This window comes from Rhinoderma darwinii, chromosome 8, assembly GCF_050947455.1.
Source record: "Rhinoderma darwinii isolate aRhiDar2 chromosome 8, aRhiDar2.hap1, whole genome shotgun sequence".
Classification (NCBI taxonomy): domain Eukaryota; kingdom Metazoa; phylum Chordata; class Amphibia; order Anura; family Rhinodermatidae; genus Rhinoderma; species Rhinoderma darwinii.
Genome location: NC_134694.1, coordinates 18,602,380 through 18,629,188, shown reverse-complemented (window position 1 = coordinate 18,629,188; position 26,809 = coordinate 18,602,380). Strand labels below are relative to the sequence as shown.

General features: G+C 43.7%; 1 protein-coding gene across 4 annotated transcripts in view; it reads left to right on the top strand.

Annotated features, from left to right (window-relative positions):
* The window catches only part of FLNA (filamin A), a 90,789-nt gene that overhangs the window by 32,547 nt on the left and 31,433 nt on the right, over positions 1–26,809 (top strand). For all 4 annotated transcript variants that reach the window (XM_075835409.1, XM_075835407.1, XM_075835408.1 and 1 more), the window contains exon 2: positions 6,283–6,697. In XM_075835409.1, coding sequence (XP_075691524.1) covers positions 6,328–6,697 — 370 coding nt within the window. In that variant the 5' untranslated portion in view covers positions 6,283–6,327. The remainder of the gene's footprint in view (positions 1–6,282; positions 6,698–26,809) is intronic.

The following is a 26,809-nucleotide window of genomic DNA, read 5'->3' as shown; positions in this document are numbered from 1 at the left end:
GAGCAGAAATTCTGCAACAGAATTATGTTGTTGCGGTTTTTACATCGCTTACACAGCGGAAATGCAGTAAATAACGCTGGAAATCCGCAGGTGCACATATACTTTGCTATAACCAATGTTTAACACTAAATCCGCAGCTAAAACCACGGCGGAAAAAACGCACTATTTGGTGCGGATTTCTGTGACAGATTTACCAGCGTTTTCTAGAGATTCTGCAATCTGCAGCGTATCCTGTGTGTGGGAACATGCATAAAATCTTGATTTGAATTTAGTTACATGAAACGCTGTACTTTCCTCTAGAACTGTGTACTGCCATGTTCTATAAGGGCGGGTTCACACATGGCGGAATTGCACTTAAATTCCGCTGCGGACACTCCGCAGCGTTAATCCGCAGCGGAGCCGTTTCTACATTGACTTTCACTTTAATTTAGCAGTGTTCGTTTACACGATGCGTACAATTCCGCTGCGGAGCATAGGCTGCGGAGCGGAATTTGGTGTCCGCAGCATGCTCTGTCTGTTGCGGAGCAGTGGCGGACTCATGGCGGAATTTCTCCATTGACTTCAATGGAGATTCAAAGTTCCGCAATGAAGTCCGCAGCTGTCATGCACATGTCATGTGTGCTGCGGATGCGTCTTGCTTTTTTTACTTGACATTTCTTCATTCTGGCTGGACCTATGTATTTCTAGGTCTACAGCCAGACTGAGGAAGTCAATGGGGCTCCCGTAATGACGGGAGCGTTGCTAGGAGACGTCTGTAAATAGTCACTGTCCAGGGTGCTGAAAGAGTTAAGCGATCGGCAGTAACTGTTTCTGCACCCGGGACAGTGACTACCGATCCCAATATACATGTATCTGTAAAAAAAAATGAAGTTCGTACTTACCGAGAACTCCCTGTTTCTGTCTCCAGTCCGGCCTCCCAGGATGACGTTTCAGTGTAAGTGACGGCTGCAGCCAATCACAGGCCAAGCACAGGCTGCAGCGGTCACATGGACTGCCGCGTCATCCAGGGAGGTCGGGCTGGATGCCGAAGGAGGGACGCGTCATAAAGACAACGGGCGGTAAGTATGAATTTCTTTTACTTTCACTAGGGAAAGTGCTGTCCCTTCTCTCTATCCTGCACTGATAGGGAGAAGGGAAGCACTTTTCCCGCAGTCCGCAGCAGCTAGTCCGCATCAATTTTCTGCACATTTTGTGCAGATCCGCAGCCGTAATCCGCAACCCGGATTAGGTGCGGCATTGATGCGGACAGTTGCGGAGGAATTCCGCCATGTGTGGTCATGCCCTCAAAAATAAATGAGGAGACCTTGGTATGAGGAAATACCTTCCTCATACCAAAAACTATACCAAGTAATGCCATTGCGAAATGCTTTTTATATATTGCTACATACTTATATACTTATATGTGGACTGGATTCATAGCCGTTATGTGACCATATTTTAGTTCTAATTAATCGAATTTGGATCACCTTAGAACCCCAGAAACCTCTAATGTGTATTACCGGTGATAGTAGATAGGGATAAGGCCTTATTCACACTGCAGCTTTGGAACATTTTTCAGTGCAGTTTTTGAAGCCACCATCACGAATTGATCGTTCGGGTCCATTCAGACGTTGCAGTTGAGATGTAAAGCTGCATCGAAAAAAACGCACCCGTAAACCACATGCAACCGCATAGAAAACCTCACCAAATATCGGTAAAAAAAAAGCATGCGGTTATTCGATGTAGTTTAACCGCACCTCAACTGCAACATTTGAATGAAACCATTAAGCCAGGTTCCCACGTAGCGTAAACGTTGCAGAATTTCTGGAATGGAATTGTGTGCGGAAATTCCGCAGCATTTACAGTAGCAGCAAAGTGAATGAGATTTAGAAAATCTCGTGCCCACACTGCGGAAAAAAGCAACGCAGTGAAAACATTTAGAAATTAACCTGTGGTGCCGATTTTAATTCCGCAGCATTTCAATTTATGTTGCGTTTTTGTTGCTTTTCTGTTGTGGGTTTTCCCTATTGAATTCAGTGGGGATGCAAAACCCGCAACAAATAGCAGATGTTGCGATTTTTGCGACGGAAAAGCTCTGACTCCGTCCCAAAAATTGCAACTCAGAAAATAAAAACCCTATACTTATCCAGCTCTCTCTGCTCCTGTGTCCAGCCCGGTCTCCGGGCAGGATATTTCACCACATGTGATTGTTGCAGCCAATCACAGGCTGCCGTGGTCACATGGGATGAAACATCATCCCAGGCGGCCGGGCTACAGGATGTCAGATGGATGTGTCGTCATGGTTACGAATAAGTATAGACTCTTCTTTTTTTTTACCTGCTGTTTTCCATAGCGGATATTCCGGCCGAAAAACTGCACCACAAGTTGGTGCAGATTTTCGGCTGAAATTCCCCTGCGGGGACCGGGGCGGATACGCTGTGTACTTTTACTCAACGTATCCGCCCCGTGTGAACATGGCCTAAGAGAGGGGAATTATATAGGAACGATCCTACTTCTCTTCTTTTTATGAATTTACTCCTGGTTGTGGATACAAAAACTGCACTGTCTGAATACACCCTAACGGGGAAAACTTCTTTCCTTTCCCATAAGGTACATGACTCCAGTGACTCAGTGATCTGCGTAGACAGTTGACCCTTTTCTGTATCATTGGTTAGTCACATCCTGGGATTTCTGCAGATAAGAATTAGGTAGTGGCTGCCTCCTCCTGTGTCCCTAGTCTCCTGTTGCCACTATCCAAACCACAATGAAATAATTACATCCAAATTAGACCCCAGTCAGGATGCTGTGATTATATATATATATATATATATATAGAAATAGTTTTTTTTATACTCTGTAATTGGCCTTTAAATCCCTTATTAACTCAGTAAATCTGCTGCAAATTGCCGATAGATTACTAAACGTCAACATTAAAGGGCCGTTAAACCTACAAATACACACGGCTGTAATAAGAGATGTCTGGTAATGCGTGTGTACTGTATGCGAAAGGTCATTTACTAAAGCAAAACATTCATAACTTTCACTTACAAATAAAAGGCATTCCCTATTGAAGTAATATCCAACCTTTAGCTCTCCAGCTGTTGCAAAACTACAACGCTCAGCATGCCTGCGGCTGTCAGGGAATGCTGGGAGTTGTAGTTTTGCAACAGCTGGAGGGCCACAGGTTTAGGACCCATGCCCTTATGTATACCTGTTCACAAAATCACCATCCCAGAAGGAATAATAGAAATCTCATACAATATGCTGGTGGTGTATGATTTTAAGTCGTACTGTAGTCCTAGCCTAAGTTTATAGGGTCTCCTACTTTCAGTGTAATTTCTAACTCAAAGAGATTCTATAATTAAGGCTGGAATCACACATGTAGTTTTGAAGCAGTTTTTGGGGCCAAAGTCAGGAGGGGAAAAACTGATGGCCTATCCTCCAGGATAGGCCATCAATAGCTGATGGGTCGAGGGTCCAACTCCCGGCACCCCCGCCAATCATCTGATTTGAAGGGGGTGCAGCGCTCGTATGATTGAGCGCTGCTTTCACTTCATTTCTACTTGCTCACTGTGAATATTCGACACAGATGTAGCGGCGATTCAAAGGTATTGCAGCCTTTTCTCCCATTCACTTCAATGGAAGTTCATCTAAATAAAGCCTAAGGCTATGTTCACACGCTTAGGGAAAACAGCCTCTGATTTTCAGCCGCTATTTAAGCATCAAGCTTTTTTGATGCGTTTTTTTACGGCGGGTTTTGGAGCTGTTTGTCTATTGAGACAATGAAAAACGGCCCCAAAAACGGCTCAAGAAGTGACATGCGCTTCTTTTTTACGGGGCGTTTTTTTTACGCGCCATTTTTAAAAACGGCCGTGTAAAAAACTGCCCCGTGGGAACGGAACGCCGTTTTTCCCATTGAAATCAATGGGCAGATGTTTGGAAGCGTTCAGCCTCTGTATTTTTAGCCATTTTTCGGGGCGTTTACGGCCCGAAAAACATCTGAAAATAAGTTGTGTGAACATACCCTTACACATCATGCACAGGACCGTCTGTGCCGCCCGAGTCCCGTCAGTGATCCGAGGAAAGATAGCACATGTTCTATCCTTCCTCGGGTCGGAGACTCGGACCATTTTTCACGGACCCGATTCACCCACTAAAGTGAATGGGTCCGTGAAGACTATCGGGTGCCACTCGGATGCCATCAAAAACGGCCCGAGTGGCAGAACGGTCGTTTGCAAGAGGCGTTAGTGTTCACTGCACTGAAAACGAAATGTTGAATGTTTTGTGCATAGAATGCGCTATGTGAGCAGAGATGAATATATGAAGCTCATCCGCAGGGACAGCCTTATGTAACGTCAAACAGCAAAAGACCTGGCTGGCAAAGGTTTAGTATCTGACTCCATCATTATCATACTCAGCCAACTGCGCATCTTAGGCTTCGTTCACATCTGCGCCAGGTCTCCATTCAGGGGTTTCGTCTGAGCTTTCCGTCAGGGGAACCCATGAACGGAATCCAAACTGAAACAAACTAACCCATAGGTTTCCGTTTGCATCATTATTGATTTCAATGGTGACGGATCCGGTGCAAATGGTTTTCGTTTGTCACCGTTGTGTAAGGGTTCTGTCGTTTTGATGGAATCAATACCGTAGTCGATTGCGCTATTCATTTAGTCAAAACGACAGAACCCTTAATCAATGGTGACAAACGGAAACCTATGGTTTCCATATGTTTAATTTTGGATTCCATTCATGGGTTCTCCTGACGGAAAGCTCAGACAGAACCCATGAACGGAGTCCCAATGCAGATGTGAACGATGGAGCAATGGGAGATTAGTGGCTGTCAGTCACTTGTGGCACCGCTTATCTTAGGGAAAACAATAGGGACGGATTTTCTTTCCCCTGATACTGATCTACTTTGGAGCCAATTATATTCTTCTATTCATTTGGACGGCATTGATTGTTTATATAATATACAACACGTAATCCTGTTTATGTAACCGGTCATTTGCATATTTTAATATTAGTTGCGGGTCAGACAGTGAGATAAGGGTGTAGTGTATCAGGATTCAATCGCTGCTTTGTTTCTGTGGGAAGAGAAAAAACATATGTGGTTTCCGGGCCTATGATTGGGCTCATGCGCTAGGATTCTGCAAAGACCCAACTTGGGATCCACTTCTCATGATGATCGCGGATGATAGCATGATAACGATTATTTTGGGCATATGCTGATATTCATATGATAGTTAGGGGTCTCGCTACTATTGGTTTGTCTGAGGTTCTCTCCATCAAGTCTTTGGGAGTTCTGGAAACAGGCTTGCTGTTAATATTATTGATTAATATTAATAATGATGGGAGTGATTATACCATATGAAACACAGGTTTTTTTCCACAAATAAGAAAACCCCCTGACGTTCCCCCTATATTGAAAAATAGTGACTTCTGTCATAAACCTGCGCTGGTCCGAGGGTTCAAATTCTGGCTCGTTATCGGTAATGACTTCATGTCACATGACCATAGTCGCCAATCGCCACAGTGGGACATTGCGTCGCTATTGGCTGCCATGGTCCCTGGACGTTAAGTCATTATGGATGATGTGATTGTGCCAGAGTCGCGGGGGACCTGACCAGAATTTCAAGGGTCGATTTATTACAAATATGGGGGGAGCTTCTGGGCATTTCCATATTGTCATATAAACACTTTCCCACTTTCTAGGCAGTAATCATAACGGTGGTGATGGTCTTGTAGAGGTAGAAAGGATTATGTCCTCTAAGGGAAGGGGGTGGGTGTCCCGGGGCAGTTGAAATCTGGGTAATCTCCCTGCTCTAGTGTTGGAATGATTCTGATAAAAGGATATGTATTATTATTGTTTTTTAGGTAGTTGTTTAGTACATTGGCGTAAACTTGTCAAAGACTAATTTTCATTTTAAGATCCTCAGTAAATATGGGTATTTCTTAGTTATGTCTGTTTCTAGCAAAGCTGGGTAACTACCAATGCAGCAGCCAAGATAGGGCCCATAGGTTGTCACCCATTTCCAGGCTCTTAAAATGCACTGTTATATTCTGGGGCTCCAACATGACCTGCTTGCCATATAGTGCTCTGGGAAACTAGCTGCAGATATAATGGCAGTCATATTGGTCGTCACTCAGCTTTCCTAGAAGCAGATAAGATGCAGAATTTTTAACAACTGCTATGTGTTGATGTTCTGTGGGATAAATGTACATAAAGTTTATTGAAGTGAACATAGATATAATGTGATGCACCGCATCTCCTCAGCCTGACAGACCTCTCCATTCTGTGTTTAGGCCCCGCCCCTCATTTCTCCGCCTGCTCTGACAGACGCTTTAAAAATGAGCAGCGCCCACCAGAGGCTCACCCAGAGCGGAGCCGCGGCAGCAGGAGCAGTGCCCGGGGCAGATCCAGCAGAGATGCCGGCTACAGAGAAGGACCTGGCGGAGGACGCGCCATGGAAGAAGATACAGCAGAACACGTTCACCCGCTGGTCTAACGAGCACCTGAAGTGCGTTAACAAGCGCATCGCCAACCTGCAGGCGGACTTCAGCGACGGGCTGCGTCTGATCGCACTACTGGAGGTGCTGAGCCAGAAGAAGATGTACCGCAAGTACAACCAGAGACCCACCTTCCGCCAGATGCAGCTGGAGAACGTGTCCGTGGCCCTAGAGTTCCTGGACCGGGAGAACATCAAGCTCGTGTCCATAGGTGAGACCAGGATCTGTGTATATGGAGAGATGACAGGGTAATCGCAATGTATATGGACAAGAGGGGGGGTACACTGCATATCTATGGAGGAGGGGGGGGGTACACTGCATATCTATGGAGGAGGGGGGGTACACTGCATATCTATGGAGGGGGGGGGGGTACACTGCATATCTATGGAGGGGGGGGTACACTGCATATCTATGGAGGAGGGGGGGGTACACTGCATATCTATGGAGGAGGGGGGGTACACTGCATATCTATGGAGGAGGGGGGGTTACACTGCATATCTATGGAGGAGGGAGGGGTACACTGCACATGTCTAAGGAGGGGGGGTACACTGCATGTCTCTGTAGGAGGGGAGTGTGGTGCACTGGTTACTGTATCTATGTCTAGTAGGAGGTGGATTTCTACAGCCAGGACAGTGTGTATGTGTGGGGTGGGTATACAGGTATTGTGTACGTAGACCCCACTGTGAATACCTTTTTGTTTTTTTTACTACTATATAAGTGGGTCGGACTAGTCAGTTCAGCGGGTACATACATAGACATGACTGTTTTGTGGACCATATGTTCCAGGTGTACTGGTATCTCCAGTTTCACAATGGTAACGTTGTGCTCTCTTTATTGAGTGTGGTTTGGGACACTTGCTGTCTGGCGTGCAGATGTAGCCCATCTCTTCCTTCTACATATTAATGCTCCATAGAATGAAATGTTCTACTTCTTAACAAGGGGTCTTCAGTTTAGCCGTAGAACTACTAGGCCTAGCGTGCCTGAACAGCAAACTAACTTGGTTGTAGATTGACTTTCTTGAGCTGGGCACTAAGTACGGGCCTCACAGACCATGTAACTGCTATGCAGCCTGAGGCATCGTTGTTTGCAGTAGGTGCCCCGGTATATGATTGGCGATGACCCTTATGCGCTCCCAGCTCTATAGAAGTCTGCACCAACTGCTGCTTAGTGGTTGTACTTGTACCATCTACGTCAGGGGCTTTACTTTGGCATTTAGGGTATCTTGTGGGACCTGTTGAGTTTGGGGTACTGTCTAGTCTGCCACTTAGAATGCCACATAACTGGCACTACATCTGAAGTGTTGAGTCCGGTGGCATCTATAGCTGATCCCTGCCCTTGTTACATGTGTACTCTCCTAGCTGTGGCAGTTATGACGTGTATGGCGTTAGAGGATGAATAACCAGGCAAAACTTCTCTCTTTTCACCTTGTATCTAGAAGCATAGTTTTATGTTCAGATACAAAAGAATGTCAATCGTTCTGGGCATCTTTAAGTAAATTGCCCCCAATCTGGGCAGCTCTGGGGTCATGCTCTTGGTGATCCCAGCAGACCTGCGGAATGTGGTTGCTATGGTATTTCCTTTGGATTCCCAGACCAGGCATTTCAGGAAACCTTAGACTTGTAATTTTCTTTGTTCAGACAAAGATGCTGCCTTTAGATTAACCCATGCCAAACCAGCGCTTGTCAGGGTACAGCATCTTATGTATGGTATTGGCAGAACATTGCTTCCTTTTGTTGGCTATCCCAGACTTCAATGTCAGGTTGGTCCTCCCTTGCTTATGATTTAGATTACATCTACTGTTTTCTATGTTCTGTTCCTTCATAGTTCAGCTTGTGCAATATATGTGCCTCAAGGGTGTACTTTTTTCACAGCATATACGTAAAGGACATGAATAATCACACAAACCCATTAAAGTTGGGTAGATGAAAAGTCAAATTTTTTCAGCTAAGGTATATCTGACTGTAAAACATGATGAGACAAGTGTTGAGAAAGTGTTGATGTTTTATAGCGAGCCTGAGATCAGTGCCACTCAAATATGATCCCCTTTGGACATGGGTGTGGACCAGAAATTTATGTGAGAGAGTATTTGTCCAGGAATCTTCTAAACATGACTAAGGCCTTTTGCACACTCGCACAGAGCCTGCATGGAAGGGCTTGGAGGCCATACAACTCTATAGTGCAAAGCTGCACGACCTCCATGCTCTGCCATGACTGTCCGACTCCAGTGTGTACGGCGATGTTCTCTAAGCAAGGCTGCTATTGGAGAATACCTCTGTACATACAACATCCAATGGAACATGACACTGGCTATACTAGAGCTCCTTTGTGTACCTACACTGGTTCCATTCGACCTCTCCGTCAGAGGAACCGACGAATGGCAAACCATAGCTTCCATTTGCATTACCATTGATTTCAATGGTAATGCTTCTGTTGCAGTTGGTTTCCGTAAAGTTTTTTTTTTTTTTGGTTACAATGGCAGTCTACAGAAACTAACTGCAACGGAAGCATTACCATTGAAATCAATGGTAACGCAAATGGAAGCTATGGTGTTTGGCTTTCCGTTCCGCCGACGGAAAGGTTGAACGGAACCGATGGCCGGAAGCCTAACGTTGATGTGAACAGGCCCTAAGGTGAGCCTACACGGAGTAAGTATTGTGTTGCTGGCACTAATGAATAGGGGGGTTTATCAATTCCTTCCTTGATCAGTGTGCCCTGGGCATGCTGAGACCTATAGTTCTACTTCAACTCTGCCCCTTGGCGTACAATTTAAATTTTTCAAGACTTTACTGCAACTTTTAAAATGGAGTCCCATGCAACTACTACTTTTAGGCGATAACCCTGATTGCAGCAAAAATGGTACGGCTGGGTTCACACGTTATGGTATTGTCATGTGGTCAAATTTCTATAGTTTTGCCATGTGATCGTGTGCTGCGCGGCCAAAAACTGCAGTTTGAGCCCAGGCTAACGATTACTATTTTCTCCCTTTGGACTGGTGGAACCAACTTTGATTAGTCTAGATATTTACAGAACCATGCGGCCAGGGTGGACAGCTAGCCATTCATTGCTGATATGGCAAAGTGTGGTCTTTAAATTTGTTTTCTGGCGTTGTTGTGGGTTCACAAGCTGGGACTGCTATTCACCTTTTTAAAATAAAGGGTCGTGGGGTTTAGTAAGTTACTAAGCTTTTTTGGTGGTTCCCTGGAGTCTAACACCGCATCTTGAAAGTGCCAATGCTTTCAATGACCTGTCACAAGGTAAGGCGGAGTTCCACTTTAAACTGCAATGCAATGGGAGAGGGTACACTTAAAGACAGCTGGAACTGAGAATTTCTCACAAGATCTGCTTATAGTAGACATCTGCTTTTCTCATCCTCTCCTCCTTCCTTTGCCTGCTTTGTCTCTATCTGTTCTTACACTTGCAGACTTCCTGTATATCCTTGCAGTGTCATCTCGGTGGGCTGCAGCCAGCTCTGTAAATGGACTGCCTTCCCACCCTGCATTTAGAGGGCAGACTAAGAGTGAATGGCAGCGCCGCACCCATTCTCCGACTCCCTAAACCACTACTTGAGCAACCACCACATTGCATTCTTGTGTGTATTATACTTACTGCTAAGAAGTGCTGTGGCTTGCACATGTGGTTAACCCTTGAGGGCCTGAGGAAAAACTGAAAAGCAATCCAACACAACTCTAAGTGGGCTTAACCTGATTTAATTTAGACCGTCTCTTCTCCCTCAACTCGGATCATGGCAGGAGTGGTACTGAAATTCATAAAGATCACAGTGCACTGACACTATGGGTTATTTTTTTTTCTCCAGGATTCATGTTTGATAAGTTTTGCAACTGTTAGGGCTCATTCAGATGAGTGTTCCTCATCAGTGTGCCGTTAGTTGAAATAACTGACAGCACACGGACCCATCCATTTCAATGGGGCTGTTCAGACATGTTTGTTGTTTTTGCGGCCGTTGTCACCCATTGAAGTCTATGGGTCCATGAACAACACTGACCACACACGGACGACATCCGATTGTCAGTATTTCACACATCAGTTGGTGAAGAAATGTAGAGAATTTTGAACAAGGTGCTTGCAGAGGGTAACCATGGACGTGAAAACGGATGCTACAAGCTACGCACACTGATGGCACGCGGACATGAAATGCAGGAAATACGGTCAGTTTTTTTGTGCACTGACATCTGACACTCGTGTGAATGTAGTGTAACTGACTATTTCCATTCACTTTTAATGGGTCTGTCATGTTTCTGTGTTTATCGGAGTGGAATAGTGCAAGTCTGCGCTCTTCTGCCCATCAGGCAACAGAAACCGGGCCTTAGATCCACTGTCCGTCTAAAGCTGCCATCTGGCTGTTTTCAGGTAAATGCGGATCATGGTTATGCAGGCTTAATGTACCTTTTTTATAGCTGCTGTGAACCACAGTTCTCAGCGTGCTATAAAACTGACAGAACTTTGGGAGTTGTACTTTCAAAGTGGGCTAGAGTTGGTGCTACATTAGATAATGGCATGAATTGCAATGTCTTAAAGAGGCTCTGTCACCATTATAAGTGTGTATATCTTGTACATAATGTGATCGGCGCTGTAATGTAGATTACAGCAGTGAGTTTTTCTACATAAAAAAAATAATTTTACGGAGTTATGACCTATTTTAGCTTTCTGCTAATGAGCTTCTTAATGGACAACTGGGCATGTTGTTTTTTACTTTTTTGACCAAGTGGGCGTTATGGAGAGAAGTGTATGAGGCTGACCAATCAGCGTCCTACACTTCTCTCTATTCATGTGCAGCCACATACACACACATGAACGTTACTCAAGTGTCCTGACAATGAATATACATGACCTCCAGCCAGGACACGATGTGTATTCAGAATCCTGACACTTCGGTAACGTTTGTGAGATTTACAGCAAGGCAAGCGTAATCTCGTGAGATTATACTGTAAACTGTCAACTGTCATTTAAAACGAGATTACACTTGCCTTGCTGACTCTCACACAAACGTTACCGAAGTGTCAGGATTCTGAATACACATCCCCTAATGGCTGGAGTTAGTCTATTCATTGTCAGGACACTTGAGTAAAGTTAATGTGTGTATGTGGCTGCACATAGTGATCTAGCTAGATCACTATGTGCAGGATAAATGCATGGAGAGAAGTGTATAACGCTGATTGGTCAGCGTCATACACTTCTCTCCAATGCCCACTTGGTCAAAAAGTAAAACACGCCCAGTTGTCTATTAAGAAAGCCATTAGCATAAAGCTAATATAGGTCATAACTCAGTCAAGAATTATCGTTTTTCAAAATAAAAAACACTGCTGTAATCTACATTACAGCGCCGATCACATGTACAAGATAGGCCACTTATAATGTGGTGACAGCCTCTATAAAGGAAAGCTCCGGGCATAACTGATACGTCATGATGTTCCTAGTGCAGGAATGAAATTGCTATACAAGTGCCCCTCAGGCTCTGCTAAGCATCAAGTGTATCAATTTTGCCCAGAGTGTTGCTGTAGTACTATTAGATGCCTTTAGCAATGCATCTGAGCAGTCAATTGTCTGTCTATTGCAGGCTTTTCCTGCAGGTTGGCAACTGGGAATATGGTTTCCTTGGCATGCAAAAATCTTTTGGCCTGCATCAAAAGTTAGAGCAGTTGTCAGGTCTCTGGATATGTCTCGTTTAGTCGTTGTATAGCATCTTTTGTTAGTCTTTACTTATGTAGTTCCTCTGTTACTCCTACTGGAAATGTATGGATAAGTTGACCACGGGATGTCAATTCTCCCTGTCAATAGGGTGTGTCCCTACACTGACTGTCCAATCATAAGTGTACCTGACAAGTGATTTTATTCATAAACTTACAGGAGTAACAGTGGAATAGGACAGAATATTGTTCTAAGAAAAGACAACAATTCTAGGGCATATGGGGAATGCAAGAAATTACTACAAGTGAACATTGAACCAATTGAAGTAACTGGCGTCTGATAAATTATGTCTTCTGTAATAGATTTCTGTCTGCTAAACTGATTGCTGCACTATATAGCACACAGATCTGCGTTCACTGTTGGGCATTATTCACATATAGCAGAATTGCTGCAGATTTTTTTTGTCCAGATTTGCAGGCAGAAAATATTAAGGTCCTTACAGTAGCAGCAAAGTAGGTGAGATTTTAACAAATCTCAACGTGCTGATGAATATTTCCATGCAGAAATTGACCTGCGGTGCAGCCTTAAGCCGCAGTGTGTCAATTTGTGCTGTATAAGGATTGTGTATTAGTTTCAAATTTTCACCATGGAGTTCAACATGATTGTAAAAATCTGCAACTGTTGCGACAGCTTGAAATAAAACATCCTACTCCTCCCATGATCTAATGTAGCGACGTGAGGCTGCTCCCAGATCTGGGATCATGGGATGAAACATACCAGGAGGCCGGCAGCACAAAATTCTGCAGACTTTAGGCCGGAATTCCCTGCGGAATAGAGGTCTAATTTGCTGCAGAATTATCTGCAGCAAGTCCAACCATGTGGATATAACCTTCGTGTGTCCATAGTCCCTTCCAATCAGGTGACTTCACAAGTGAAATGTAAGGGTGTGTTCACACGCTTAACCAAAACGTCTGAAAATACGGAGCTGTTTTCAATAGTCTGAGAACTGCTCCCAAAACGTCCCAAGAAGTGTCCTGCACTTCTGACAAGCTGTCATTTTACACGCCGTATTTTGACAGCGACGCGTAAAATGACCGCTCGTCTGCACAGAACATCGTAAGACCCATTGCAAGCAATGGGCAGATGTTTGCCGTCTTTTCAGGCGTAATTCGAGGCGTAAAACGCCTCCATTACGTCTGAAAAGTGGTCGTGTGCACATACCCTTAGTCTGCGCACCAGTTTACACATACTCTGTGACCAGTAGATCTGGTTCTTGAATCCACAGGGAAGACTAACTAACTTAAAATAACTCTTGGCAAGGAGATCCCACCCTGTACAAATGCTGAAAAAAAAATACATCTTGTGCTTTGCAGGATGGTTCTGTAGTTGAAGTAGTCAGTGGAAAACTCCTTTCATATCCGGAAACTCCTTTGTTCTATGGGTTTGGAATCTGGGAATAGTTGTCATTCCAAGTCATACAATATGCACAATATCCTCTGTATGTGGGAGTGAGGGCTCTGGCTGAGTTGGTCCCTCAACACTTGTTTGCCATGATCCTGTAAAAGCTCTGAGTATCTGTAATGTATACTGGGAACTGCTGCACATGTGATCACAGGAGCCAAAGATAATGAATTTACTGCTATATTAAGTGACAAACAGAAAACACATTAGTCTTCCAGGCTGCAGACAACCCCTGACTGACTTACGTGCAGGTCGGGCACGATGAGGCGGTTGTGTGTGATGTGTGTGTGTGTGTGTGTGTGTGTGTGTGTGTGTGTGTGTGTGTGTGTGTGTGTGTAAAGATTGCGGTAGTGTCAAAGATTTTCTAGCTTTGAGAGTGATCCCAATTTTTTTTTTTTTCCCGCAGGATCGTTGGATTATCTTATTTTTTTTCCCTCCATAGAAATTGTTCAGATCTTTGTATATACATTTGTAATTCAATACTAAGTCTCTCTCCTATAATTGGCCTAGTTTCTCCCATAATCTGGTAGTATTCTCTCTCCTCCTAATAGTGGTAGTAGTTGTCTGTCTCCTATAATTACTATTTGAGAAAAAGCTTATTGGAAAGTAATCTCAGCTGATCAGCCATAGTTAAAATGACTTGATACTTGGGAGGTTTCACCCCCTCCCCTGTCTATACTCTTTCCCCTTCGTACGCTGCTCTAGTGCCAGTCTAGGCTTTCATACACACCAGAGACTCTTGGCATTCTATCAAGTGCAGCAGCTGCTGAATAATCTGCTGAGTGGGTCGTTTTATCCCAATGTCATGGCAACAGCAGCCTCTGCCGTCCCCTTTCCCCTCCAGTCTGGACCCACAAGCAGTCTGCTTAGAAAGCCGGGACCCCCTTTACCTTCCTGGAGGTAGTACAGTAAAGGCTTGTCTTTTCTCTATTGACATGAATGTTGTAAAGCATTTCGTCTTGGCTTTAAGATCCGTAGTCCTGGTTTGAATGCATTTGGCAAATAGATGTTCTGGCACAGACCACTGGTTTCTTAAGTACAACTTGTTGCTGCTTTATTGTAAGATATACAGTGTACAGGCCGTTGCCTTTTGAAACCATGGTAATTGGTGGTAGAGCTGCCATGTAATATTTTTTTTTTTTTTCTTGTGCCTTCTCCCAAGAAAAAAAAAAATTAACCTTCCCTAGGTCTTTCAAAGCAATGTAGTTCTGCAGGATGATAAAGCTTTTATCTGTAAAGAAGCATTCCGGCAAAATGTACATCCACCCGCCTTTGAAAATGTGATTAAGTTCAATGTAGGGAGGTTTATTCCCTAACCGGGCTCTTTATTTTACTGTTTAGCCGCTCTGTCAGGCCGCTGTTAGATCACATGACCCACTTTGACAGCCCATATCCTACCGCGTAGGGCCACAGGTTGGTTTCTCAACGCAAGTCTTTAAGAGTCTCGTTATCCATTTTAGGGCTTGTCCACACACAGGAATTGCTGCAGAAAATTTCTACAGCGATTCTGTTGAATAAGACAATACATTCCCATGCGGCAAAAACGCACTTCATTTCCTGTGTCTCTTTACAGCAGAAAATGGTGCGTAAATTGCATTTTTTTTTCAATGCTGGGAGAAGATGACCTCTCCTGGAATACACAATTCCATCCACATTGCACAGGAGGAATTGACTATATGCTGCGGTCCGAAAATTATGCACCGCAGGCCAGTTTCTGCTCTGAGTATTTACGCAGCGTGTGTGAGATTTGTTAAATCTCCACTATGCTGCTGCTGTATTCTGCTGCGTTTTTCCATCTGAAATCCTGTCCGGAAAAAACGCAGCAACTCCGCAGCGTGTGGACGAGCCCTTATAGACTTGCAATAAGACTCTGACCTTGGGTCCCTACAGCAGACCCAGAGTTGGGATCAAGTGTCAATGGTGGCCCGGGGCAGATAACACTAATAAAATGCCTGGTAATGGATAAAACCTCGCTACCTTTCGCTTAATCACTTTTTCAGACATGGGGGAGGGGGTGCCAGAATGATTCTTTAATGCTGCGCCTACAGTGCTGTCAAGCTTCACTCTGTAATGGGGAGATACTTGGCTCCATTGTGCAGGGTGTGGCTGGCGGAGGCTTTTTTAGTTCTAGTTATTGATGCTGCTGAGGAGTGAAAAGTCTTTGTTTGGTATAAAACATCTGACTGTGCGTTGCAGAACACCAACTTTTCTTAACAATGACGGCTAAAACTTAGTATAGTCTCTGCTCTGCCTCGCTGGCCACAAGTTTCTTGCAGTTTGTGGTTCTTTGACAAGTGACGGCAAATGTTTCTATGACCTCCAGTTATCTATTAATGGCATAAAGGACTAGTGTCCAGAGGGAGTTATTCACACAATATCATCCCACGTTCCTTGATCAGTTGATTTGACATTAACTAAGAAAATGAGCATCTTAAGTAAAGTTTGTAACCTGCATAATCCTTTCTGAAGCTCCTTCATGTTTCATTTTTTTTTTTTTCTTATAGAGCTCATAGTTTTCCTGTTGGGAACAGGTAGAGGTTTCTGCTCATGCCAAGGTTTCCTATATAGATTTTATAATTGCTTTCTGTCCCCTCGTTCCATACTTTCACAATGGTTCTGAACCATCTGGATATTTAACAAATGTCATCCACATGCTGCATGAAATTTCCCACCAGAAATTCACCTGCAGTGTATTTTTCGTACCGCAGCATGTCCATTCCTGCCACGGAAAGTGGAGTGAATTGGCGGAAGTGGCAGTAAAAAAAACCCCGCAAGAAATGGTGGTTTTTTTTCGCAGCGGAATGTCTGCTAGTTTTAACGGAAATGTTGCAGAAATTTTCTGCAGCAATTCCGTTACAGGTCGGCAGGCCCTAAGGACGTTCCGCACTACTTGACCCCACTTTATAACCTGAATGTGTAGGCATGACAATTTATTGTGAGGTCTGTTCGGGTTTTAATAAGAATCCAATAACGCATGAAATTAGTTTTGTTAACTTAAGGCAACGTCGTCCAGAACGACAACCTTCACAGACCAACAATGTGCAACAAAATACTAAGGAAAGGCTGTCCGAAATCTTAATGTATAGCCAGCTGTAGTGCGTTTTACTGTATTGAGGTATCAGATGGCTTTGCTAAATGAATGTTCTCCTATTAGGGAGTGATAAATGCTTTTGGAGTTGTAGTTGGACATAATTTAGTGAGCACTTGAACTGACCATTCTATCGGATACTTGGCTGGTAAGGCACATGATGTAATCTCTTCTTACTATCCGCAAATACAGATGCGACTGATACACATCCGTAGCCGTCCGCAATTGCACAAGCACACACAGACTTTTAAGGGCAAGTTTGTGCCGCACTTGCGGACAAGAATAGGACATGTTCTATAATTTGCGTTTCACTTCTACGTCCCGGACACACATACCTAAATATACGGAAAGATGTCTAGCCGATAGAAACGAATGGGTCCGCAATTTCATCTGTAATTACGGATGAAAATTAGTCGTGTGCATGGGACCTAAGTCATTGACTAGTGTTGGTAATGGGACACCTGCTCCTCTTTAGTGATCTCTATGTATGGTGTTTACATCATGGTTGTCATATTTCTCGCTGGAAGTTTTTGAGACCGCTGCCAGTTTTCATTTATGTGGAACGCCTAGTCTGTCCCATCAAACGTAGTTTTGCCATATCATTGAATTGGCTTGTATGCTCTGTGGTAAACAGAATTGCTCTATTGTATGTTAACTCTTCATGGGGTATTTAAATGGTGATGCATTGAGGAAATGGCCTAATGAAGTGCATATATGGTCCTATTTGAGCACTTAGTCAGTCCCATGCACTTTAATAGGAGAGGCAGCACACATGCTCGACTGCCGCACCATTCAAACGCCTCGTGGCTGTGCAATGAGGAGGAATGGGGTACTCGTGACTCCCGTTCTAGTGATTGGTAGGAGCCCCAAGCAATTATACATTTATCACCTATTCTCTATTGGTGATTAACGTCATTTGTCAGAAAAGCCCTTTAAGATGGCCCCTATAGCAAGCTGTGATTTACTTGAAGCAACTGTCCAGTTGCTATTGGTCACAAACTTCTGTACATGTGATCTATAGCTTTACCCTATCGAACGTTGAGTAGTTTTCTTCTCACTTTGGCTCCTACACTCGGCTATAGAGCAGTTGTTCCTGATCGTATAGGCCCATTTGGCTGTGCTCCTCTGATTCTTGCGTCTGGATAATCTCTGCTCAGCCTTCACTCTGTAGAAATGCCAAACTAGTTCTGGAGCCCTCAGGGCTGTACAGTGGTTGCATCCTGAATAGAAACCTTTGTGTAAGTCATTTTTTGTATCCCTCTGCTTGCGGTGAGATGAACCTGGCTCTGGTTATTTTGCATGGTCTGGTCAAATATAGAAGTGTATACCAATTCACAGCATAGAAGCAGAGTATCTCTGATCATAATTTGCTTATTGCAAAAGTTGAATAAAATGAGTTTTGGTTAAACCCCATGTTGTATTGCACCCATTAATACAGCCTGTTTCTCTCAAATCCCCTGGAACTAAAAGATCTGATGCTTTAAAGAGGCTCTGTAACCAGCTACATATTCTGATCTGCGCTGTAATGTGGATAACTGTTTTTATTTTGAAAAACCTGTCATTTTTGACAATTATGACCTATTCTAGATTTATGCTAATTAGTTTCTTAATGGACAACTGGGTGTGTTTTTACTTTTTACCAACTGGTTGTGAAAAGGAGTGTATGATGCTGATCAATCAGCATCATACACTTCTCATTGTAACTGCCCCGCTTCTTTCACTGCACAGCGTTAGGGCATGACCACACATGGCGGAATTCCTCCGCAACTGTCCGCATCAATGCCGCACCTAATCCGGGTTGCGGATTACGGCTGCGGATCTGCACAAAATGTGCAGAAAATTGATGCGGACTAGCTGCTGCGGACTGCGGGAAAAGTGCTTCCCTTCTCCCTATCAGTGCAGGATAGAGAGAAGGGACAGCACTTTCCCTAGTGAAAGTAAAAGAAATTCATACTTACCGCCCGTTGTCTTTATGACGCGTCCCTCCTTCGGCATCCAGCCCGACCTCCCTGGATGACGCGCCAGTCCATGTGACCGCTGCAGCCTGTGCTTGGCCTGTGATTGGCTGCAGCCGTCACTTACACTGAAACGTCATCCTGGGAGGACGGACTGGAGACAGAAACAGGGAGTTCTCGGTAAGTACGAACTTCATTTTTTTTTACAGATACAGGTATATTGGGATCGGTAGTCACTGTCCCGGGTGCAGAAACAGTTACTGCCGATCGCTTAACTCTTTCAGCACCCTGGACAGTGACTATTTACTGACGTCTCCTAGCAACGCTCCCGTCATTACGGGAGCCCCATTGACTTCCTCAGTCTGGCTGTAGACCTAGAAATACATAGGTCCAGCCAGAATGAAGAAATGTCAAGTAAAAAAAGCAAGACGCATCCGCAGCACACATGACATGTGCATGACAGCTGCGGACTTCATTGCGGAACTTTGAATCTCCATTGAAGTCAATGGAGAAATTCCGCCATGAGTCCGCCACTGCTCCGCAACAGACAGAGCATGCTGCGGACACCAAATTCCGCTCCGCAGCCTATGCTCCGCAGCGGAATTGTACGCATCGTGTAAACGAACACTGCTAAATTAAAGTGAAAGTCAATGTAGAAACGGCTCCGCTGCGGATTAACGCTGCGGAGTGTCCGCAGCGGAATTTAAGTGCAATTCCGCCATGTGTGAACCCGCCCTTAAAGGGAAAAGCGCTCTTGCTTTTTAGCAACCTGCGTTTTTCACGGAGTTTGTTACGGCGGTTTTTGGGACTGTTCTATAGAGCCAATGAAAAACTGCTCAAGTGACATGCACATCTTTTTCGCTGCCTCCTTTTTTACGTGGCAGTTTTTCAAAATCCATAGGACTGTCAGTGCGTATCCCTTGACATAATAAGAGGATTATCCCTTGACATGGTAAGAGGATTATCTGCACGACCTTTCACCGGCGTTGCTTTCCATATGGGCAAAAATTTTAAACATTTTACCGGAGTGTTGCTTTAAAAAAATAAAATTTTGGCTGAAGACAGTCACCACTAGAGGGAGCTTGCTGGCCTCCTTTTAGTGGTGGCTGCAGGCAGTAAGAAAGGTGCATCTTAAAGGGAATGTGTTGCCAGCAAAACATGATTTTTTATTTTTATTTTTTTTTTAATTAAACATTTAGTGTGTAGGTGATTAAACATTGTTCAAATTTTGCTGGTCAATAGATGGAGCTATTCCCAAAATTGCATGTGGTAAAGCAACCACATTGCTTTTTGCTGCAAAATTGGGAAAAAAGCACTCGCTCTGAGAATCCCCCCCCCCCTCCTTTATCCTGGCTAGTGCCGGGATAAACGAGGGGTTTGAACGGTTTAACCTCCTACACTGTGTCGCCATTTTTTGAGCTAACACACAGTGTAGTAGGTTTACATACAGTAGTAAACACACACAAACACGAACATACATAGAAATCTCTTACCTGCTCCTGCCGCCGCGGCTCCCTCCGGCCCGTCCGCTCCGTCTGCTGCCGCTGGTCCAAGTGCACAAGTCCGGAAGCCGCGACCGGAAGTAGTAATCTTACTGTCCGGCCGCGACTTCCGGTCCACAGGAAATTGGCGCCGGACGGCGCGCATTTCAAATTGGACTGTGTGGGAGCGGCGCATGCGCCGTTCCCACACAGACGGCGTACACAAGTGGATGGGACGGGGCCCGTTCGCAGTCCCTATGGGACTGTGGCTGCCGTATTCCATGTCTGTATGTGTCGTTAATCGACACATACAGAAATGGAAAAAAAAAAATGGCAGCCCCCATAGGGAAGAAAAAGTGAAAAAATAGAAAAAAGTAACACACAAATAAATAAAAACGTTTTTAATAAAACACTAACATTAAACTGACATGAGAGAAATTTTTGTGCTGACACTGTTCCTTTAAGGGTATGTGCACACACAAAATAAAAAAAACTTCTCAAAATATGGAGTGGTTTTCAAGTGAACACCGCTCCGGGTGTTTTTTTTTTTGTAAATCAAATTTGTGTTAACGAGCGTTTTTGTAGCTTGTTTTTCCATATTTTAAGAAACCGTTCCAAAAACAGCTGAAGTAGTGACATGCACTTTTTCACTGCGTTTTTTTACGTGGCCGTTTTGAAAAACTGCCGCGTAGAATGCGGCCCGTCGAAACAGAACGCAGTTTTTCCACTTGAAATCAATGGGCAGATGTTTGGAGGTGTTCTGATTTTTCGGCCCGAAAAACAGCCAAAAATAAGCCGTGTGAACATACCCTAAACCAGTTAACGGGAAGGATGCAGGAATGGTAGATGTTCCAGTGCAGGTTCTCTACACAGGATGGGAATTGTGAACAAAGGTAATTTTATAAAATAGAAATGAATCCCAGGAGGTTCACTAGTTTCCTGATTCTGCATCTACTGTATAATGAGCTGGATAGAAGAAACCTCTGCTGGCTTGACCGGTATCTATAAATACACGGTAGTGAATGAGTTTACCTGTTAAATACAATTTGTCGTTTAATGTGCACCTTTTACGAGACACTTTAAATGAGCATCTGAAAGTGTGAAGTCTCCTCTCAATGTAAATAATAAAGCTTGTGTGTGCTTAAGAATATTCCCCTCTTGGCCTGTCGTTTTTCCTTTAATTCCTTAGGGCGGCTGTTACTGCAGCTTTGGTCACCTGCATTGCATAAACACCTAATATTTTTTTGGGAGGTATTCATAGGGAGAGCAGCTCTGTAATACAGCACCCAATAAAAAATATAGTTCCATAAGCAATTAATGTAGAGGAAAATATCTCTAATACAGCACCGTATGGCAGCACACAATGACTACAGCTCTAGTATGAATTTTCTGGGACTCTTGTGTGCCTCTATATAGCCTCCTGCACATGGAGTAATATTATGGGGACACCCACATAACTGCCCCATGTACCCACTAAGCTAGTAATTTGAATGCCTTAGAGCTTGCATTAGTTCAGTTGAGGTAGAAGTCAGATGTAAAATGGTTATAGGATAGTTATGCATGCAGTTACTAAATTATGTGAACCCTGAGAAGCATCTATGCTGCTAACTTTATAAGGTTGGAGGTAATGAGTGGTAACTGCCCGCTGTACAATGCCCTGAACCACTGTTTGGGTTACATGGCGGCTTAAATTGACAAAAAAAATTACTTCCAAAAGATCATTGAAAAATGAAGTTCTCGCCCATCTTAAATATATGAAATCTGGTTTTGCTATTTTGGGGCAAATAGTGGCCAGTGTAGCGTGTTCAGCAGTATGTGATGGCTAGATGTAAATATGCTATGTTGCATACATTAGATATCCTATAAGAACATATTGAAGTATACCCCCCCCCCCCCTCATCGCTACATTACAAAATAGGAGGTAGTTCGCTTTAAGGACTATTATACCTGAAGTGCAGAACTTATAAAAGTGCTATTTGTAAAGAGCTAGATACTCATAAATAAAAGCAAATTTGGACAAGTTGCACATTGGGTTGAGTCACAAAGGAGTATTTGGAAATTTTCACACACACGCTCCATTAAAATAGTGGAACTATATTTCTGGATTAAAAACAGACCCTTTTTTCTAATCAACGTCCAGTTAATAGCGGGCATGAAGCTTTTTATCACGCTCCGCGAAAACTCAGCCCAGTTAAATGGCCTTGATCTAGAAATGTGACTAGGAAGAGCAATCCGAGCATGTAGCAACCCTGAGTACTCGCTGTTTACATGATCTACTTCTATTCTGTTTCTTTAATGCCACTCCCTAATCTTGTAAGAACTTGCACAAAAACTCTGGATGGTTCTAGTAGTGACATTGTATACATACAAAGTATTCATGTATTTCAGCCAGGAATGCAGTTTATTTCCTCTTTATAAGCCTTCTCCGCAGCTGTTTTTTGGAGCGGTCATGCTTGGTTTGATAATATCGTGAGAGTCCATATCCTGTATATCGCTTACATTTGCAATATAGGTCCCATCACTGGCCGACTGAGTCCACATGTGCCATGTTAGATTATTGACTGCGGCCTCAAAGTCCACCATGGCTGTAATTATCCTAAAAATGCTGTAAAGTTCCTGAGTAAAGCTTTGCTGCCATTACTTTTTATAACCCGAACATTCCTGCTCCCTTGCTGTGCAGAACGTCCTTGTCAATATGGAAGGATTGCACAACTGGGCAGATAGGAAGTGGATTTATCTTCTGTAACTACATAAAGGTAGACTAGGGGGTGAAGATTTGCCCACCAATCACAATTGGACCTTCACTAGTGACTGGATGGCTGCTGGCACCACAAATGTAAGATATTTGCAATGATCGGAATGGGTTTTCCATTAGAAAAACAATACCAAAACTACAGTACATCCATCGGTCCCATTACTGACCAATCCATGAGTTTGTTTTTTTTTGGTCAGAAGTATGTCTGGAGTGCTGCCCTATATATATATATATATATATATATATATATATATATATATATATATATATACCCCTGATGTATGGCATTATATAGGCATACTTCGTGGTAAATAGACTAAAATTTTTCTATACTGCAAAAAAGGTATACTGACGGATGTCAGACCGACTGAGTCCAAAAGGACACTCTTGGCCTCTGGACAAATGGCATCCTATGGATAAATTTTGCGTATACGCTGGGAGCTTTTCAGGCATAAGGCAAAATAGAGTATGAAGAGCCTACTTTTTTTATATTTGTCATTAGGATTAGTTATGCTTCAAACGCAGACTTCACTACTCTGCCCGCTGTAAGATTCAGAAGATAACTGATATTTGCCATAAGAAAACAAACACTAGTAATATCTTGGTGGCCGAGCACAAATATTAGTCTGTCACTCGACATGTCCCTTTAAGAAATCTCTGGCTTCTGCTTCTAAATCACCATTACGGATTCTAAATTGTTCTATGCAGTCCTATTGGTTGAGAAGCACCGCATGGGTGGGGTGTAAGGCACTAGGGATGTGGCCACACGATTGGCTGAGGCACATTACTTTAAATTGCATGGTGTGTACAAAGTGCCTAGTAAATAGAAGTTTGGTTGTCGTTCAGTACATGCTCTTTCTATATCTCAGTGTATTCCCATTGCATCAGACAATCTAGTCGGGCCTCATTCACATAGATATTTGGTCCAATCTGCAGACTTATTTTTTATTTTTTTTTGGGCCTACTTTTTTTATTCTCTGTTTTTAGAGATACGTTAAATATTGTAATCATAAAATATCAATTGCTCTGTTTAAGAGCGAGAGATCAAATAATGACCTATAGGAGCAAACCGTGATAGTGAGGAATTGCTACTTAGGCATTTTTCAGATGGATTTTGAATAGTAGCTGTGGGGGTGCCACGGGCTATGTAGCAATTTGGTTTTATCATTGCTCTGTATCTTTGAGCACCTCCCGGTCTTTCAATAAGAGGTTGCTATGGATCTAACTTGCATCCCGTGTTGCATCTGGGTACAAGGTATTGTTTAGTGGAATTTCACAAATACTTCATTGACCTTAAGCAGACAAACCATTGAGCTGTGAGACGTGTGCAGAAAGCAGGATACTCTGATGTAATGGACAGAATACTAATGCCCTGGCATGAGATGGGCAGGATGATGAATGTGCAGTTATATTCCTGCACATTCCTTCGTTCAGTCTTTTACTGCTGTGGGATTTATTCAGCTTCTCCTACAGACCAGAGGAATGCTTCTTACCATAGTTGGGTATTTATTGGCACTGCCCAGTAATTAGATTGTGCATCTTAGACACTACATGCCTATTTACTGCTTGGCACAGCTCTGCTGTGATGCTCGTATGGCGGCCATGTAGCAGAACAGACCTTTTTACTAGAGGAACTTATGATTTCACTCTCCACTAGGTTTGTTTTGGAGGCCCGTGTTGTGCAAGGAAGTGGGGCTGTGACCAAGGCATTTATCTGCCCCCCCATCTCCTTCCCTGCTCCATCCCCCAGACTGTACAGGAGGGAGGGAGGGAGATTCCTGGCAGGACGCTTGTTGCTCGTGTTTGCCATATATGGCCAAAAAATGTTGGAAAGTGCAGCGATTAGTGGAAGCCTGCTAGCCATGGAAGTGGCTTCAGAAGGGGTGGGGATCTGGGGGCTGTGCCTCGGACCCTCTGACTCAGACTACTGATCATGTCTTCATTCCTTCACTCTTGTTGGTGAAGTTTAACACTTCTGATGCTGGCTGCTTTAGTAATGTCTTTCAATGCTTTTAACAATAGAACGTAATTTTTAACAGCTTATCCCAGCCTACTGTACAGTCTTGCGGTGTCTTTTTGGTTATGATTAATGCGTCTGTTTGAAGCATGGAATAGTTCGGTAGACTACACTTCCATACAACAGGATCCTGCTTATAAAAAGTGCATACTGTGCAGAAGCCTATGGGTGACATTGCCTGTGATGTATGCCATACAGTAGCAAATCACTAAACAGAGCAGGCCTCATGCGCACAACCGTAACGGTTTTTACAGTCCACTAATGCAGATCCACATCCTTAGCCATTTGCAATTGTGGAGGTGGCCATAGACTTCTATGGGCGGGTCTGTGATGCAATTGCAGACAAGAATAGGACGTATTTTGCGTATAATTTATGTGGCCGTTACACACCCGTAAATATATGTAAAGGTGTCCTTGGCCTATAGAATCGAATGGGTCCACAATTTCATGTGTAATTACCTGATCTGCTGTTAGATAAACTATGGTCTTGTACATGGGGCCTTAGTCATGAGCTTTTCATGGCTTATTCACTAAACCTATCCCATGATCTATGGGTGACGCTGCCACTATTTTACATTCAATGTAAATTGATACTTATGTCAGGAGCTTTTCCCAGCATATATTAAGCCTATGCCAATATTGCAATGTGAATGGGGTTGAAGCACTCACCGGTCTCCTATTTAAGAAACAAGCAGGTTGAGAGCAAATCTACCATTGCAGCTCCCCCGTCACCCAGCTTTTCCTGAGTGATCTGCCTATTTATGTGACAGACAATGGAGTGGGGATCCATCACTGTTTACCTGCAGGTTTGTTGGGAGTCTGAATTGCTGGTAGGACAAACCCATCGATACTGTAATGTCCGTTTTTAATGTTGGACTTGGTTGCCTAGCACGTCACTGGAAAACCACCAAAGAATGTCACATTGGCTGCCTAGTTCCTGGGGTCTGTCCCGACGTGTTTTTGGGAGAAATGCCCACAAACCATGGAGCATTTGTGTTGTGTGAAGACGCTGCTTTTCTTTGTGGCAGGCGTTGCAGTTGGAACTACAAGTCTCAGCAGGGTTTAACTTTCGGCTTTAAACCTTGTTTCACTAAACACTTTTGCTGGACACATGGCAAATGACCTGTTCTCAGAGCCTGGGAAACTTTGGGTTTGGTGTCAGAAGAAAAGTTTGGGCCAGTTCCACAGTGAACAAGGAGCAGCAGGAAAACATGTAATCCAGTAGCACGGGCCTTATACGGGAAAAATCCTGTATTGTGAAGTCACATGAACTCACTAGTCAGACATCTCGGATGTTTCCTCTGTCTTCAGTTCAGTGATGGTTTGTGGGCTCTCCTTTGGGACAGTGGGAGTCTGGCTGGGGGAATTCTTTCGTGCAGTGTGGGATGAGATTGTGCAGTTGTCATATAGTAGCCTTCAGTGTTATTACTGGACTTTAAAAACAATCCGTGCTATTAAGTAACCATCTTTGAGGTTAGGGGTACAACACTGTTTATAGGACCATCTACATGGCACTGGGTAAACATGTGCTGGGAGGAGCAGCCGTTTTTGGTTGATTGATAGCGGTACAATCTGCTCGCGCTCCCCACCTGCATGGATGTAAATACGGACACGGAGTGCTACAAATATGGTCTTTGGAATATTAAAAGGGCGTCTTTCAGCCCTTGAGGGCTCTGACTCTTCTGTGTACAATTTCTCAGGGTAATAGTTTTAAAACATATTTAAAGCTGAAGTACCCCTAAATTTGTTAAATTCCTTGCATATGGTCCTTTGAATCTTTATTTATAGTGCTAAGATAGTCTGCCATGCTTAAAAGGAAGGGTACCTGCCACACATTGAATTTGGGGTAACTCGAAGATACCTAAAACTTGGTAAATAGACTAAGTGCCAGTCGGGGTACTGAATTAAGTGGTGTGAGTG